The 12,751-nt window shown below is 42.2% G+C and overlaps 1 protein-coding gene and 1 pseudogene across 4 annotated transcripts in view; one reads left to right on the top strand and one right to left on the bottom strand.

The window, feature by feature from the left end:
• Window positions 1–12,751, top strand: part of LOC105718408 (MOB-like protein phocein) — a 52,314-nt gene that overhangs the window by 12,309 nt on the left and 27,254 nt on the right. Inside the window, exons 1-3 of one of the 4 annotated variants that reach the window (XM_012454071.3) lie at window positions 4,853–4,885; window positions 5,830–5,866; window positions 10,024–10,086. In XM_012454071.3, the coding sequence (XP_012309494.1) occupies window positions 10,060–10,086 (27 nt within the window). In that variant the 5' untranslated portion in view covers window positions 4,853–4,885; window positions 5,830–5,866; window positions 10,024–10,059. Of the gene's footprint in view, window positions 1–4,780; window positions 4,886–5,829; window positions 5,867–10,023; window positions 10,087–12,751 lie in introns of those variants that run through there. The other 3 variants (XM_012454069.3, XM_064373211.1, XM_012454070.3) reach the window with 3 other exon arrangements.
• LOC105718409 (large ribosomal subunit protein eL31-like) lies at window positions 11,329–11,712 on the bottom strand (annotated as a pseudogene).

Here is a 12,751-nt window from a genome sequence, read left to right as displayed (position 1 = left end):
CGGTCTGGGTTTTTCTTAAAAAAAAAAAAAAAAAAAAAAAAAAAATTGATTTTGGCTCAATCTGTAGATTTTCCTGTTAAAAGACAAAAGGAATAGATAAAATTCCCCTACCTTGTTATAGATTAAGCCTAATTCTTTAAGACACTTAACATTTAGCTTGCAAAATGCTCTTTCAGTCTAATTTAACCTGAAGACATGACTTGGAAAAACATCAATGGTTATTTACTTATCTAGTTTGAATGTCAGTTCAAAAAGTCTAATTTATTATAGTATTTTTAAGTCACTCATTTTTTCAATATGTACCAGGTACTGTCCTAGGAACCGGATATACAGGGATGAATAAGATGGGGGAAGCACACAGTAAATAACTAAATTAATAGCATGATTTTAGATACAGATTAATGTTATCAAGAAAAAAAAGACAGACTGGGCACAGTGACTCACACCTGTAATCCCAGCACTTTGAGAGGCTAAAGTGAGGATCACTTTAACCTAGGAGGTCGAGGCTGTAGTGAGTGGTGATCATGCCACTACACTCCAGCCTGGGCAAGAGCAAAAGACCCTGTCTCAAGTGGTAAGAGAAAGGGTGAAGCCCAGTGTCTCACACTTGTAATCCCAGCGTTTTGAGAGGCCAAGGCAGGAAGATCTCTTGAGGCCGGGCATTTAAGACTAGCCTGGGCAATAAAGTGTCTCACCTTTGCCTCCTGGGTCCTAGTTCAAGTGATTCTCCTGCCTTAGCCTGCTGAGTAGCTGGGATTATAGGCATGCACTACCACACCTGGTTAATTTTTGTATTTTAGTAGAGACGGGGGTTTCACCATGTTGGCCAGGCTGGTCTTGAACTTCTGACCTCGTGATCTGCCTGTCTTGGCCTCTGAAAGTGCTGGGATTACAGGCATGAGCCACCATACCTGGCCCAGGCTGGCTTCCTTTAAGCCAAAATGGCTGCTGCAGGCTCATATTGGGTGATGTCCATTGGCAGAAAAAAGAGAGCATCTCTTTTGGTATCTTCTCAAGAGCAAGTAAATCTTTCTCCAAAGTGCTTTATCACATCGTTTCACATTTCTTTTCTTTGCTTTATTTTACTTTATTATTATTATTTTTGAGACAGGATCTCATTCTGTCACGCAGGCTAGAGTGCCGTGGTGCAATCATGGCTCACTGCAGCCTTGAACTCCCAGGCTCCAGCAGTCCTCCCATCTCAGCCTCCTGAGTAGCTGGGACTACAAGTGTGCGCCACCATGCCAGGCTAATTTTTGTATTTTTTTGTAGAGATGTGGGGGAAATCATACTATGTTGCCCAGGCTGGTCTTGAACTTCTGGTCTCAAGCAATCTTCCCACCTCAGCCTCCCAAAGTGCTGGAATTAAGGTGTGAGCCACGAGCCTGGCCCTTTCACACTTAGGCCAATAGGAATTTATTCCTCAGCTAGACATGGGTTTACCTTTCCCTGGTCATAGAGAGATGAACACTGAGGAAGATCAGAGTCTGTTTGCAAAGAGCATGTGATGATAGGGGCTGCTTCAATATTTAAGGCATTCACATTTATTTTCTTTGCTTTATTATTTATTTTATTATTATTCCCCTGTAATGTAGTAATCTACGTAAGATGCTTTCCCATTAATTTCAGGGCTCTTTGAGGAAAGCTTGTCTTATATATCTTCATGTTTTTCAGCACTTAGCCCCAGTGCCTTGTACATAATATGCATTAAGTCTTTTTTTTTTTTTTTTTTTTTTTTTTTTTGAGACGGAGTTTCGCTCTTGATACCCAGGCTGGAGTGCAATGGCGCGATCTCGGCTCACCGCAACCTCCGCCTCCTGGGTTCAGGCAATTCTCCTGCCTCAGCCTCCTGAGTAGCTGGGATTACAGACACGCGCCACCATGCCCAGCTAATTTTTTGTATTAGTAGAGACGGGGTTTCACCATGTCGACCAGGATGGTCTCGATCTCTTGACCTCGTGATCCACCCGCCTCGGCCTCCCAAAGTGCTGGGATTACAGGCTTGAGCCACCGCGCCCGGCCTGCATTAAGTCTTTTACTTGGATTTAAAGATTCCCCAAAATGAATTTCATATTGGATAATTTTTTTTAATGTGCCAACGATTTGAAGCTCATGGATAATTTGAAATTATTTATGATACTTTGGCTTTATAAAATATTTTCTTCTACAACTTCGAGAGGTCCATATTTAATTTTATGCTTGCTTTCATACTTTATGGGGCAGAGGGAAATAATTGCTATGTACAATCTCCATTACACGTGAAGAAACATTTATTTGATAGCTTGTTCAATGTCTTACAGTTAACAGGCAAGATAATCTACATTTTCTGAATCCCAGTCTAGAGTTATTCCTGTTGATGCATATTGCCTTTAAACAGATCACTCCTCCTTTACCTGAAATATTCAAGTATTTCATGTAATTGCTATTACTGATCATGCTTTTTGTTTTTCTTTTCTCTCTGGAAAAATTAACCTAGTTATAAAATTAGTCTTGTTTGGAGGTACATAATCTACAGGCTGACAGAGGAATGAAAATGTGAAGGTTATGAGCTAGAAACATTCTATCCCTAAAGCACAAGGTCCTTCCTGTGAACAAGGCCAGGGTTGACATCAGAATGCAACTTTACTGAACTTTTCAAAAACAAAGAATGAGCATTTTGTTCTGGAATGTAACGCCTACTCATTCACTTTTTTTATTTGTTTCAGATGAGCTGAAACGGTTTAACAAATCTGGAATTAACAGAAGGTGAAGATGACCCCTTAAGGATAGGTGACTATTTACAGCTAAGGGAATTACCACACAAACTGGGAAACGTAAACTTAATCCGTGCAGTAAGTGAGGTGGGTTACCTGTAGACCAAGAGGCTTCCCTGGAACTCTGCTATCTCACAGACCCAACCCATCTCTCTAAGGGAGGCAACATTTGGGTGTCACTTGTCCTAAGCTCTCATTGTATTTAATATAGGTTGAGCATCCATAATCTGAGAAGTCCAGAAATGCTCCCAAATCTGAAACTTTTTGAGCATCCACATGATGCCACAAGTGGAAAATTCCATACCTGACCTTCTATGACAGGTTGCAGTCACAATTTTGTTTCATGCACAAAATTATTTAAAGTTTTACAAGCACCTGCCACCACACCTGACTAATTTTTGTATTTTTAGTAGTGATGGGGTTTCACCATATTGGTCAAGCTGGTCTCAAATTCCTGACCTCAAGTGATCTGCCCACCTCGGCCTCCCAAAGTGCTGGGATTACAGATGTGAGCCACTGCTCCTGGCCTATTTAAAATATTGTATAAAATTAACTTCAGGCTATATGTGTAAGTTGTATAGAAAACTAATGCATTTCACGTTTAAACATAGGTTCCATCCCCAAGATATCTCATTATGTATACACAAATATTCTAAAATCCAAAATAATCAGGAATCTGAAACTGTTTTGTTCCCAAGCATTTCAGATAAGGGGTACTTAACCCATTTAAGAATTTGTGATTTGCACGTCTCTGTTGCTAGAGTCTAGGCAATTTGTAGTGAAGGACTGGGATTCATCATACTTGTACCTTAGTGCCTACCGTACAGTGGGGCTGAATGAGTATCTACTGAACGAATAAATCTTTTCATATCTAGACGCTGGTGTTGGGAGGGCAAAATTAAATGCCCATTCTTGGAGTTACCAGTCTATACATCTTCTAGAGAGAACCAACTTCCTGCTGTTGAACCTTTCAAAGCCTAGTTGTAAGTCACTGACAATTACTCTGCTAGTGACCCACTCAACCTCTCCTCTACTCTCAACTTCCACTTCTGGAGGCTGTTACGTGGCCCTTCCCTCAGCATTCTCAGTACATCTTCTATCTAGGGATATTTGATGTTTCCTTCTTTTGGAAATCATGCTACTGTATGAGGTTTTTACTTTCTGAACTATCTTCCCATCTGATATTCCAAGGCCTCCCTCATCCCAGATCAAGGTTTCTAAGCAGGAAAAAAAGTTTGCGAAAATGCTGTGGTTTCTTAAGAGAACACTTAAAATTTGCAACAAAGGAAATCTTATATCCTGTAAAATGTAAAACCCTCACCATCTATCAAGGACTACTAATTTCCTCCTCCTGCTTCTGACTTGAAAAACACAAGCCAAATCTGTCTGCCTAACGCACAAAACCAGATGTCCACTCTTCATCTCACAGAATTGACATCTGCGTCTTTTATCTACGTAAACAAACTTGTCATTGAAAAAGTCCTTGGCTTTGAAGTCGCCAGATGACGGAAGTTAACACTGACACTCAAACCCCCAGTCTGATTTTTAGATTGGGTCGATTTCACGCAAGTTCAGTGGAATTTCCCCAGACTGCTGGCCTGTTTGTACTCTGCTTCCCTAGGCGGCTTCTGGGACAGAATTATGCTTCTCTAGGTATTTGCTTGCACATAGGTTTACAAAACGGTCGCCACTGTAAGAAGTCCGTTCTTCCCGTGTAACTAACCGGAGCCCAACACCAACCACCGTGCAACGCAGCCGTCCACACTGCCGCAGCCATCACGACCTTTCAAACCGCCCGGCGGACCTCCCAACGACACTCGAGGCCCCCGCCTTCCGGTCCCTCTGTCGCCGCCCGACGCCGTCCGGCTGCTCCTCGTTCGCCTTCGCCCTCCGCCAATCCGGCTTCCTCCCAGAAGGCTCCCGGTTCTCCCGTCGTGCCCGGCTCAGGCTGCGGCTGTTCCGTCGGCTGCCGCTCCTCCTCCCAGACGCAGAGCGGCGCTCTGCCCCGCCCCCCGCGCAGGCAGCCGTCCCTACATCCGGGTACCGACTCCAGCCGCCCAGACGCTGGCACTATGGTCATGGCGGAGGGGACGGCAGTGCTGAGGCGGAACAGGCCGGGCACCAAGGCGCAGGTACCATATCCACACCTTTCCTGACGGGCAACTAGGTGTCGAGCAGTGCCGCGCCCGGAAGCTGGCGGCGACTGCGGGGAGGTTGAGCCGGGGCGGCAGGCGAGCGGGCTGGGGCACTCGTGCCCGGCCTGCTCTTCCGGAGCTACAGCCCCTCAGTTTGGCTGAGGCGGTGACGGCCGCCGTGAGGCCTGCGGAGCTCCGACCCGGGGGGTAGGCGTGACGGGCGGGTGGGGGCTGTGGGTGGTGTCCGCTTGCGGAGGCCCGGGGCTGCAAGCCTGTCAGCAGCAACGGCTGCTTCTCCTTGTCCCTGAGCCCCAGGTGACAAGCACTGGAGGGGCGCGACCAGCCTGGTGGAGTTCCCGGGATTTCCTGAAGGTCGGGGCCGCGAGGTGGGAGCGGGTGTGAACACAGCCTACCTGGACCCGGCATCCAGTTTTTACCTGGCCTGAGACGTACCAGCCCGGCTCCTGCCATCTAGCTAGTCTAGCCAGATCCGGGTGACGATAATTACTTTATTCTCCTTGTTTCCCACCTCTCCCTGCCGCTTTCCCTGGAGCTGTTCTCTGGTCCAGCAAGTTTTCATCACCAGGTTGTGACTTAGATGTCATTCATTGCTAATATGCATGAAGCATAGTCAGGGAATGAACTGATTAATTTTGTCAGTTTTTTTTTGAGACCATTATATGTGGTAAATTGGTGCTTGATTAGGCATTGGTTCTTAGGGTTTGGAAAAGATAGGATGCCTCACAATAATAATACAATCGGCATCCAGACTTGAACTGATTAATACTTTGCTAGCCAAAATGGCCTGCTATAGACTAGATGCTCTAAAATTGGAAGAGATGTGTTTAAAATGTTAAAAAGTGATGCAAATGAAAATTGAAACAAAACAACTGTGGATCTTTGATTGTATATCTGAGAATAGATTTTAATTTCTCATACAGAATTACGGAAAGGACACCTTTCAAAGGGGGCATACAGGTATGATTACTACCCCAGATTCATGTTACAGATAAGGAACTGAAGCCCAAGAGAATTAACTGGATTCGCCCACGGATACATAGTCTCTTGATTCTTAATTCACTGGTGACCTTTTTCTCTTTAACAAGCTGCTTTTAATGCTGAATTTTATAGAAAACTTTAAAGTCTTATTTTGGAGTCACATTACTCCTACTGGCAGTTTTGTTTTCATACTACTGGAAATTTATCAGTTACATATGCTTGCTTTTTACCTTTTCCACCTTCCAAATGCTCTTTTCTCAGATACCATTACATCTTATTCTGTGGAAACATTGTTTCTGATTGCATTTTTATATTCAGAAGTAGACTTTTGTGTTCACATTCTGAGTCATCTCATTTATTCGTTCTTAATTTTGAAAGATTAGAAAATAAAATAAACTAATATTGTAACATATGCTTGCTATGTTGCTGTGGGTCACACAGAAGAAAGCTTCTTGTCTTTTTTTTTTTCGCATTGTCATGGATCAACGTTGTTAGATAAAATATAACAGAAAAATGAGGATAAAAAATAAAAAGACTGCTTACAGAGCAGTTTGTCCTATCTTGTTTATACCATGAATTAATTTTCTTCAGTGAAATGGGTCTGTTCTAAAATGATATATTTAGAACTATATCTCCTTCCTTATTGGGTCAAAAGAAAAGTTAAAAAAAAAGTAACTATGATAGAGGGCTGGGTGCAGTGGCTCATGCCTGTAATCCCAGCACTTTGGGAGGCCGAGGCGGGCAGACCTGAGGTCAGGAGTTCAAGACCACCCTGATCAACATGGTGAAACCCCGTCTCTACTAAAATTACAAAAAATTACCTGTAATCCTAGCACTTTGGGAGGCCGAGGCAGGCAGATCATGAGGTCAGGAGGTTGAGACCATCCTGTCTAACATGGTGAAACTCCGTCTCTACTTGAAAAAAAAAAGAAAAAAAGCCGGGCATGGTGTTACACACCTGTAGTCCCAGCTACTCAGGAGGTCAATTGAGGCAGGAGAATTGCTTGAAACTGGGAGGTGGAGGTTGCAGTGAGCCGAGATCACGCCACTACACTCCAGCCTGGGTGACAGAGCAAGACTTTGTCTCCAAAACAAAACAAACCCCCAAAAATTAGCTGGGTGTGGTGGCGGGCCCCTGTAAGGGCCCCTGTAATCCCAGCTATTCAGGAGGCTGAGGCAGGAGAATCGCTTGAATCTGAGAGGCGAAGGTTGCAGTGAGCCGAGATCACGCCATTGTACTCCAGCCTGGGCAGCAAGAGCAAAACTTCACCTCAAAAACAAATAAGCAAGAAAAGTATGATAGAGTAGGTGGAGTATCTTCCTACTCAAAAAAAAAGTTGGTTAGACTGGAATATAGGCACATAATTGGTTTTCTTTTTTTTTGAGACAGATTTTTGCTCTTGTGGCCCAAACTGGAGTACAATGGTCTGATCTCTGCTCACTGCAACCTCTGTCTCCTGGGGTCAAGTGATTGCTTCAGCTTCCCAAGTAGCTGAGATTACAGGTGTGTGCCACCACGCCTGGCTAATTTTTTTTTTTTTTTTAGGTGTTTTTAGTTGGATCTGCAGATGAAACCTGCAGATACGGAAAGCCAACTTCGTAACTACATGCTTTTTCTAATATTTTAAAAACAATATTCTGTAAACTTTCTTCATTTTTTAAAAAGGAAAGAATAGACGAAGGGTATTGGTAGAAACTTTTTAGTGTAAATCATATAGGAAAAAATTATAAAACTGCTCTTTATATTTAGATAGTGTCTAAGAAAAGGAATCCTGGAACTATTTTCAGAAGATTGTTTTACTTCTTGATGTTTTCCCTTAATAAAATTAAGTTTATTTTCATCCAGATATGGCAGCTATTGAAAAAAAGATGAAATGTTTAAGACACTTAAAAAGGTATACTCATTACCTACTGTCAGAACAAGGACATGGCTAATATATTTAAATCCTTATGGAAGACATTCTTCTGTCTTCTACCCTATCATTCCTTTTATTTTCTCTATACATTTACTATATATGCATTATATCTATAAGTATGCTTTGCATTTAAACTATTATTCATTTTATATACACTGTGTTTTCTTCCAATTTGCTTTTTTTACTCAAGGTTTTAAAGTCTTACCTTTGTTGATTGCTTTTACAGGTTTATATGCAGGTTTATAGATTATTGGTTTACTCTTCCTCGCTCCCCACCAAATTTTACCTCAGAGACATTTGAACACCAGCAATGTGTCAGGCATTGTGCTACCTACTGAGGATACGTAGGTAAACTTAGTGAAAAATCAGTCAAATGGAAAGGTTCTTAAGTAGGGGAATGTCTGTTAACTGTATTATCTGCAGAGAGATTCAGAACTAGGGCAAGATGCTCTATAAAAATATCCCCTTTAGGCTGGGCATGATGGCTCATGCTTGTAATCCCAGAACTTTGGGAGGCTGAGGCTGGAGGATTGATTGCCACCAGGAGTTTAAGACCAACCTGGTCAACAAAGCGAGACCTCGCTCTTAAAAAAAAAAAAAAAAGAAAGAAAAATATTCCCCTTAATAGAAGCCTGCTTTGTTTGGATGTTTACTTCTCTTTTTAAAATTTTTGTAGGTCTATAGTAGGTGTATATATTTGTAGGTTTCATGACATATTTTGATACAGGCATGCAATGTGTAATAATCACGTCAGGGTAAATGGGGTATCTATCATCATAAGCATTTGTGGTTTTTGTTGCAAAAAATCCAATTAGATTATTTTAGTTATTTAAAAATGTACAATTAAATTATTTTTTACTATAATCATTCTGTTGTGCTAGCAAATACTAGGTCTTGGTCTTATTCATTTATTTTTTTGTATCCATGAGTGATTACTTTTTTTTTTTTTTTGAGATGGAGTCTCGCTGTGTTGCCCAGGGTGGTGTGCAGTTGCGTGATCTTGGCTTACCATAACTTCCGTCTCCCAGGTTCAAGTGATTCTCCTGCCTCAGCCTCCTGAGTAGCTGGGATTACAGGCGTCTGCCACCATGCCTGGCTAATTTTTGTATTTTTGGTAGAGATGGAGTTTCATCTTGTTGGCCAGGCTGGTCTTGAACTCCTGACCTCAAGTGATCCTTCCACCCTGCCTCCCAAAGTGCTGAGATTACAGGTATGAGCCACCATGTCCACCATGCCTGGCCTAATGATTACTTTTTTAATGGTGTTCATATTTTGATTTAGAAATTTAAAGTTCTATTTAGAATGAGAAGAATAATTTATAATTTCTTTTTAAAATAATGCTTATGGGCTGGGCACAGTGGCTCACGCCATAATCCCAGCACTTTGGGAGGCTGAGGTGGGCGGATCACAAGGTCAAGAGATCGAAACCATCTTGGCCAACATGGTGAAACCCTGTCTCTACTAAAAATCCAAAAATTATCTGGGTGTGATGGCATGCGCCTGTAGTCCCAGCTGCTCGGGAGGCTGAGGCAGAGAATTGCTTGAACCTGGGAGGTGGAGGTTGCAGTGAGCCAAGATGGCACCACTGCACTCCAGCCTGGCGACAGAGTGAGACTCTGTCTAAAAAACTTACGGAGCAGTAAATTAGCAACTAAGGCTAGCTATTCTCTTTTGGTAAAAATCTGATTGACTTTTTGTTGTCTGGAGATTTTTTTCATTGCAACTTTTTGAGAGATATTTAACCATAATAAATAAAAAAGTGATAGACTTATCTCCTCAATTAAGTAATACATTAAAGGTTTATGGGAGCTATATTTGAGGAATTTGTGATTGGAAAAAATATAGTTTGTAGTTCAATTAAATAAAATCTTGATATTCATTTAAAAACATTAAACAGAGCCAGATGCAGTGGGTCAGGACTGTAATCCCAAGAATTAGAGTGGCTAAGGTCAGAGGCTGAGGTGGGGTGATTGCTTACACCCAGGAGTTTGAGGCTGTAGTGAGCTATGATTGTGCCACTGCACAGCAGCCTGTGCTACAGAATGAGATCCTGTCTCTAAAAAAGAAAAGTTGAATAAAATGTATTTCCTTATTTCACTGATAATTACATTGCAAAAGCTTTTTCTTCCTCTCTAGTATGAGCTTTGGATCTTTATTAAGAATTGACGTTAATCATAATAGTATTTTGTATGTGCTTTAACCATGAATTTATTTTTATAGGATTTCTATAATTGGCCTGATGAATCCTTTGATGAAATGGACAGTACACTAGCTGTTCAACAGGTAATAAAAATAGCTTCTTTTACAATTCCAGTAACCTAAGCATTTTACCTCTTTAACATAGTTAAGTATTTTTATATCTTTTAGCATAGACCAGATTCCACTGAATTAATGGAATGCGTATTTAAAAGTTTAAACAACCCTCATTTTGTTTTAATATGACATATTAAGCTGGGCACTGTGGCTGCCAGCACTTTAGGAAGCTGAGGTGGGAGGTCAGTCACTTGAGACCAGGAGTTCAAGACCAGCCTGAGCAACATAGCAAGACCCTGTTTCTACAAAAAGATAAATTAGCCAGGCAGAGTGGCACACAGCTGTAGTCCTAGAAGCTAGGGAGTTTGAGGCAGGAGGATCACTTGATCCCAATTCAAGGGTCTAATGAGCTGTGATTGTGCCACTGTACTTCAACCTGAGTGACAGAGTGAGATCTTGTCTCTTAAAAAAATAAAAAGAAGCCAGGTGCAGTGGCTCATACCTGTAATCCCAGCATGGTGGTTTATGCCTATAATCCCAGCACTTTGGTAGGCTGAGGCGAGTGGATCGTGAGGTCAAGAGATCGAGACCATACTGGCCGACATGGTGAAACGCCATCTCTACTAAAAATACAAAAATTAGCTGGGTGTGGTGATGTGCGTCTGTAGTCCCAGCTACTCATGAGGCTGAGGCAGGAGAATCTGAGGCTGAGGCAGGAGAATCACTTGAACCTGGGAGATGGAGTTTGCAGTGAGCCGAGATCACACCACTGCACTCCAGCCTGGGCAACAGTGAGACTCCGTCGCAAAAAAAAAAAAAAAAAAGGCCTTGGTGGCTCACGCTGTAATCCTAGCACTTTAGGAGGCTGAGGAGAGAGGGCGGATCACGAGGTCAGGAGTTTGAGACCAGCCTGACCAACATGGTGAAACCCCATCTCCACTAAAAATACAAAAATTAGCCAGGTGTGGTGGTGTGCACCTGTAATCCCAGCTGCTCAGGAGGCTGAGGCAGGAGAATTGCTTAAACACGGGAGGGGGAGGTTGCAGTGAGCCAAGATCATGCCACTGCATTCCAGCCTGAGCGACAGAGCAACACTCCATCTCCAAAAAAAAAAAGTTCTATAATGAGATGAAAAAAAGGCATATTAAACCTAAATACATTTTACTATTTTGTTATGTACCAAATTAGGGTATCAAATTAGGTTTCACAATGAATTTATTATTATTTTTTTTTTTTTCCAATTTTTAAAGTTTATTTGATGTATTTGACGATCAGTGATTAGTTCTCATCCACATTGACTGTCTGTAGATTTTTGAAAGTGGTAACACGTACATAGGTAACCAAAGTATAGAGCTTATTTGGTGAATTTTCATGTTCATTACGTTTTCTGGACAACCACACACAGATTTGGTATGGGACATTCCTTATTCCTTTGGCCCAGACAGCTTTGTTGAGCCTGGTATCAATATGCACATCTTAATTTCCCATCTCTTTCATAGCAAATTTCTGAATCTCTTTGAGTGCCCGAGGGGCACGCTTCTTGAAGCCCACTCCATGGATGTGCTTGTGAATGTTGATGTTGTATTCTCGGGTCACCACCTCGTTGATGGCAGAATGGCAGTTTTTCTTCTCGCCACCCTTCTTTGCGGGAGCCATTCTGTTGGGTCCGAGGTGGAAAGCTATTATTATTATTTTTGAGATGGAGTCTTGCTCTGTTGCCCAGGCTGGAGTGTGGTGATACCATCTCAGCTCACTGCACCTCAGCTCACCTCCCAGGTTTAAGTGATTCTCCTGCTCACCATCTCAGCTCACTGCATCTCAGCTCACTGCACCTCAGCTCACCTCCCAGGTTTAAGTGATTCTCCTGCCTCAGCCTCCTAGGATTACAGGCGTGCACCACTATGCCCAGATAATTTTTTGTATTTTTTGTAGAGATGGGGTTTTATAAGAATGCTTTCCTTTGGGTTCTTGCTCTTGTAAAGTAGCTTTCTAAGGCCATGATTCTTAAAGATGTGGTCTTCTGTAGCATGTGTGGTTTGAAAAGTCCTTAGGAAATTCTTATACATTCTTCTTGAGAATCATGCTGTATACTGTGTTAGTTTTTTTAAAAGTTTCTTTCTTCTTCTTTTTTTTTGAGACGGAGTTTCGCTCTTGTTACCCAGGCTGGAGTGCAATGGCGCGATCTTGGCTCACTGCGACCTCCGCCTCCTGGGTTCAGGCAATTCTCCTGCCTCAGCCTCCTGAGTAGCTGGGATTACAGGCATGCGCCACCATGCCCAGCTAATTTTTTGTATTTTTAGTAGAGACGGGGTTCACCATGTTGACCAGGATGGTCTCAATCTCTTGACCTTGTGATCCACCTGTCTCGGCCTCCCAAAGTGCTGGGATTACAGGCGTGAGCCACTGCGCCCAGCCTAAAAGTTTCTTTCATAATGAATAAAATCTGGAGTTTGAGAAAAATAGTTTTTGTTAATTATTAAAGATTTCATTACGGGGCCAATAAAAATTACATAAATTGGAGTGTACTAGTATATAGGTTTAGGCATTGGGTAAATTTTTTTTTTTTTTTTTTTGTATTTTTGATAGAGACAGGGTTTCACCATGTTGCCCACCTCGAACTCCTGGGCTCAAGGAGTTCACCAACCATGGCCTTCCAAAGTGCTGGGATTGCGAGTGTGAGTCACTGCACCAATTT

The sequence above is a fragment of the Aotus nancymaae genome, unplaced genomic scaffold (assembly GCF_030222135.1).
Source record: "Aotus nancymaae isolate 86718 unplaced genomic scaffold, 86718_ANA_hifiasm-v0.15.2.pri h1tg000008l, whole genome shotgun sequence".
NCBI classification, from domain to species: domain Eukaryota; kingdom Metazoa; phylum Chordata; class Mammalia; order Primates; family Aotidae; genus Aotus; species Aotus nancymaae.
Note: the sequence above shows the minus strand (reverse complement) of the source record. Positions and strands in the feature narration are given on the sequence as shown.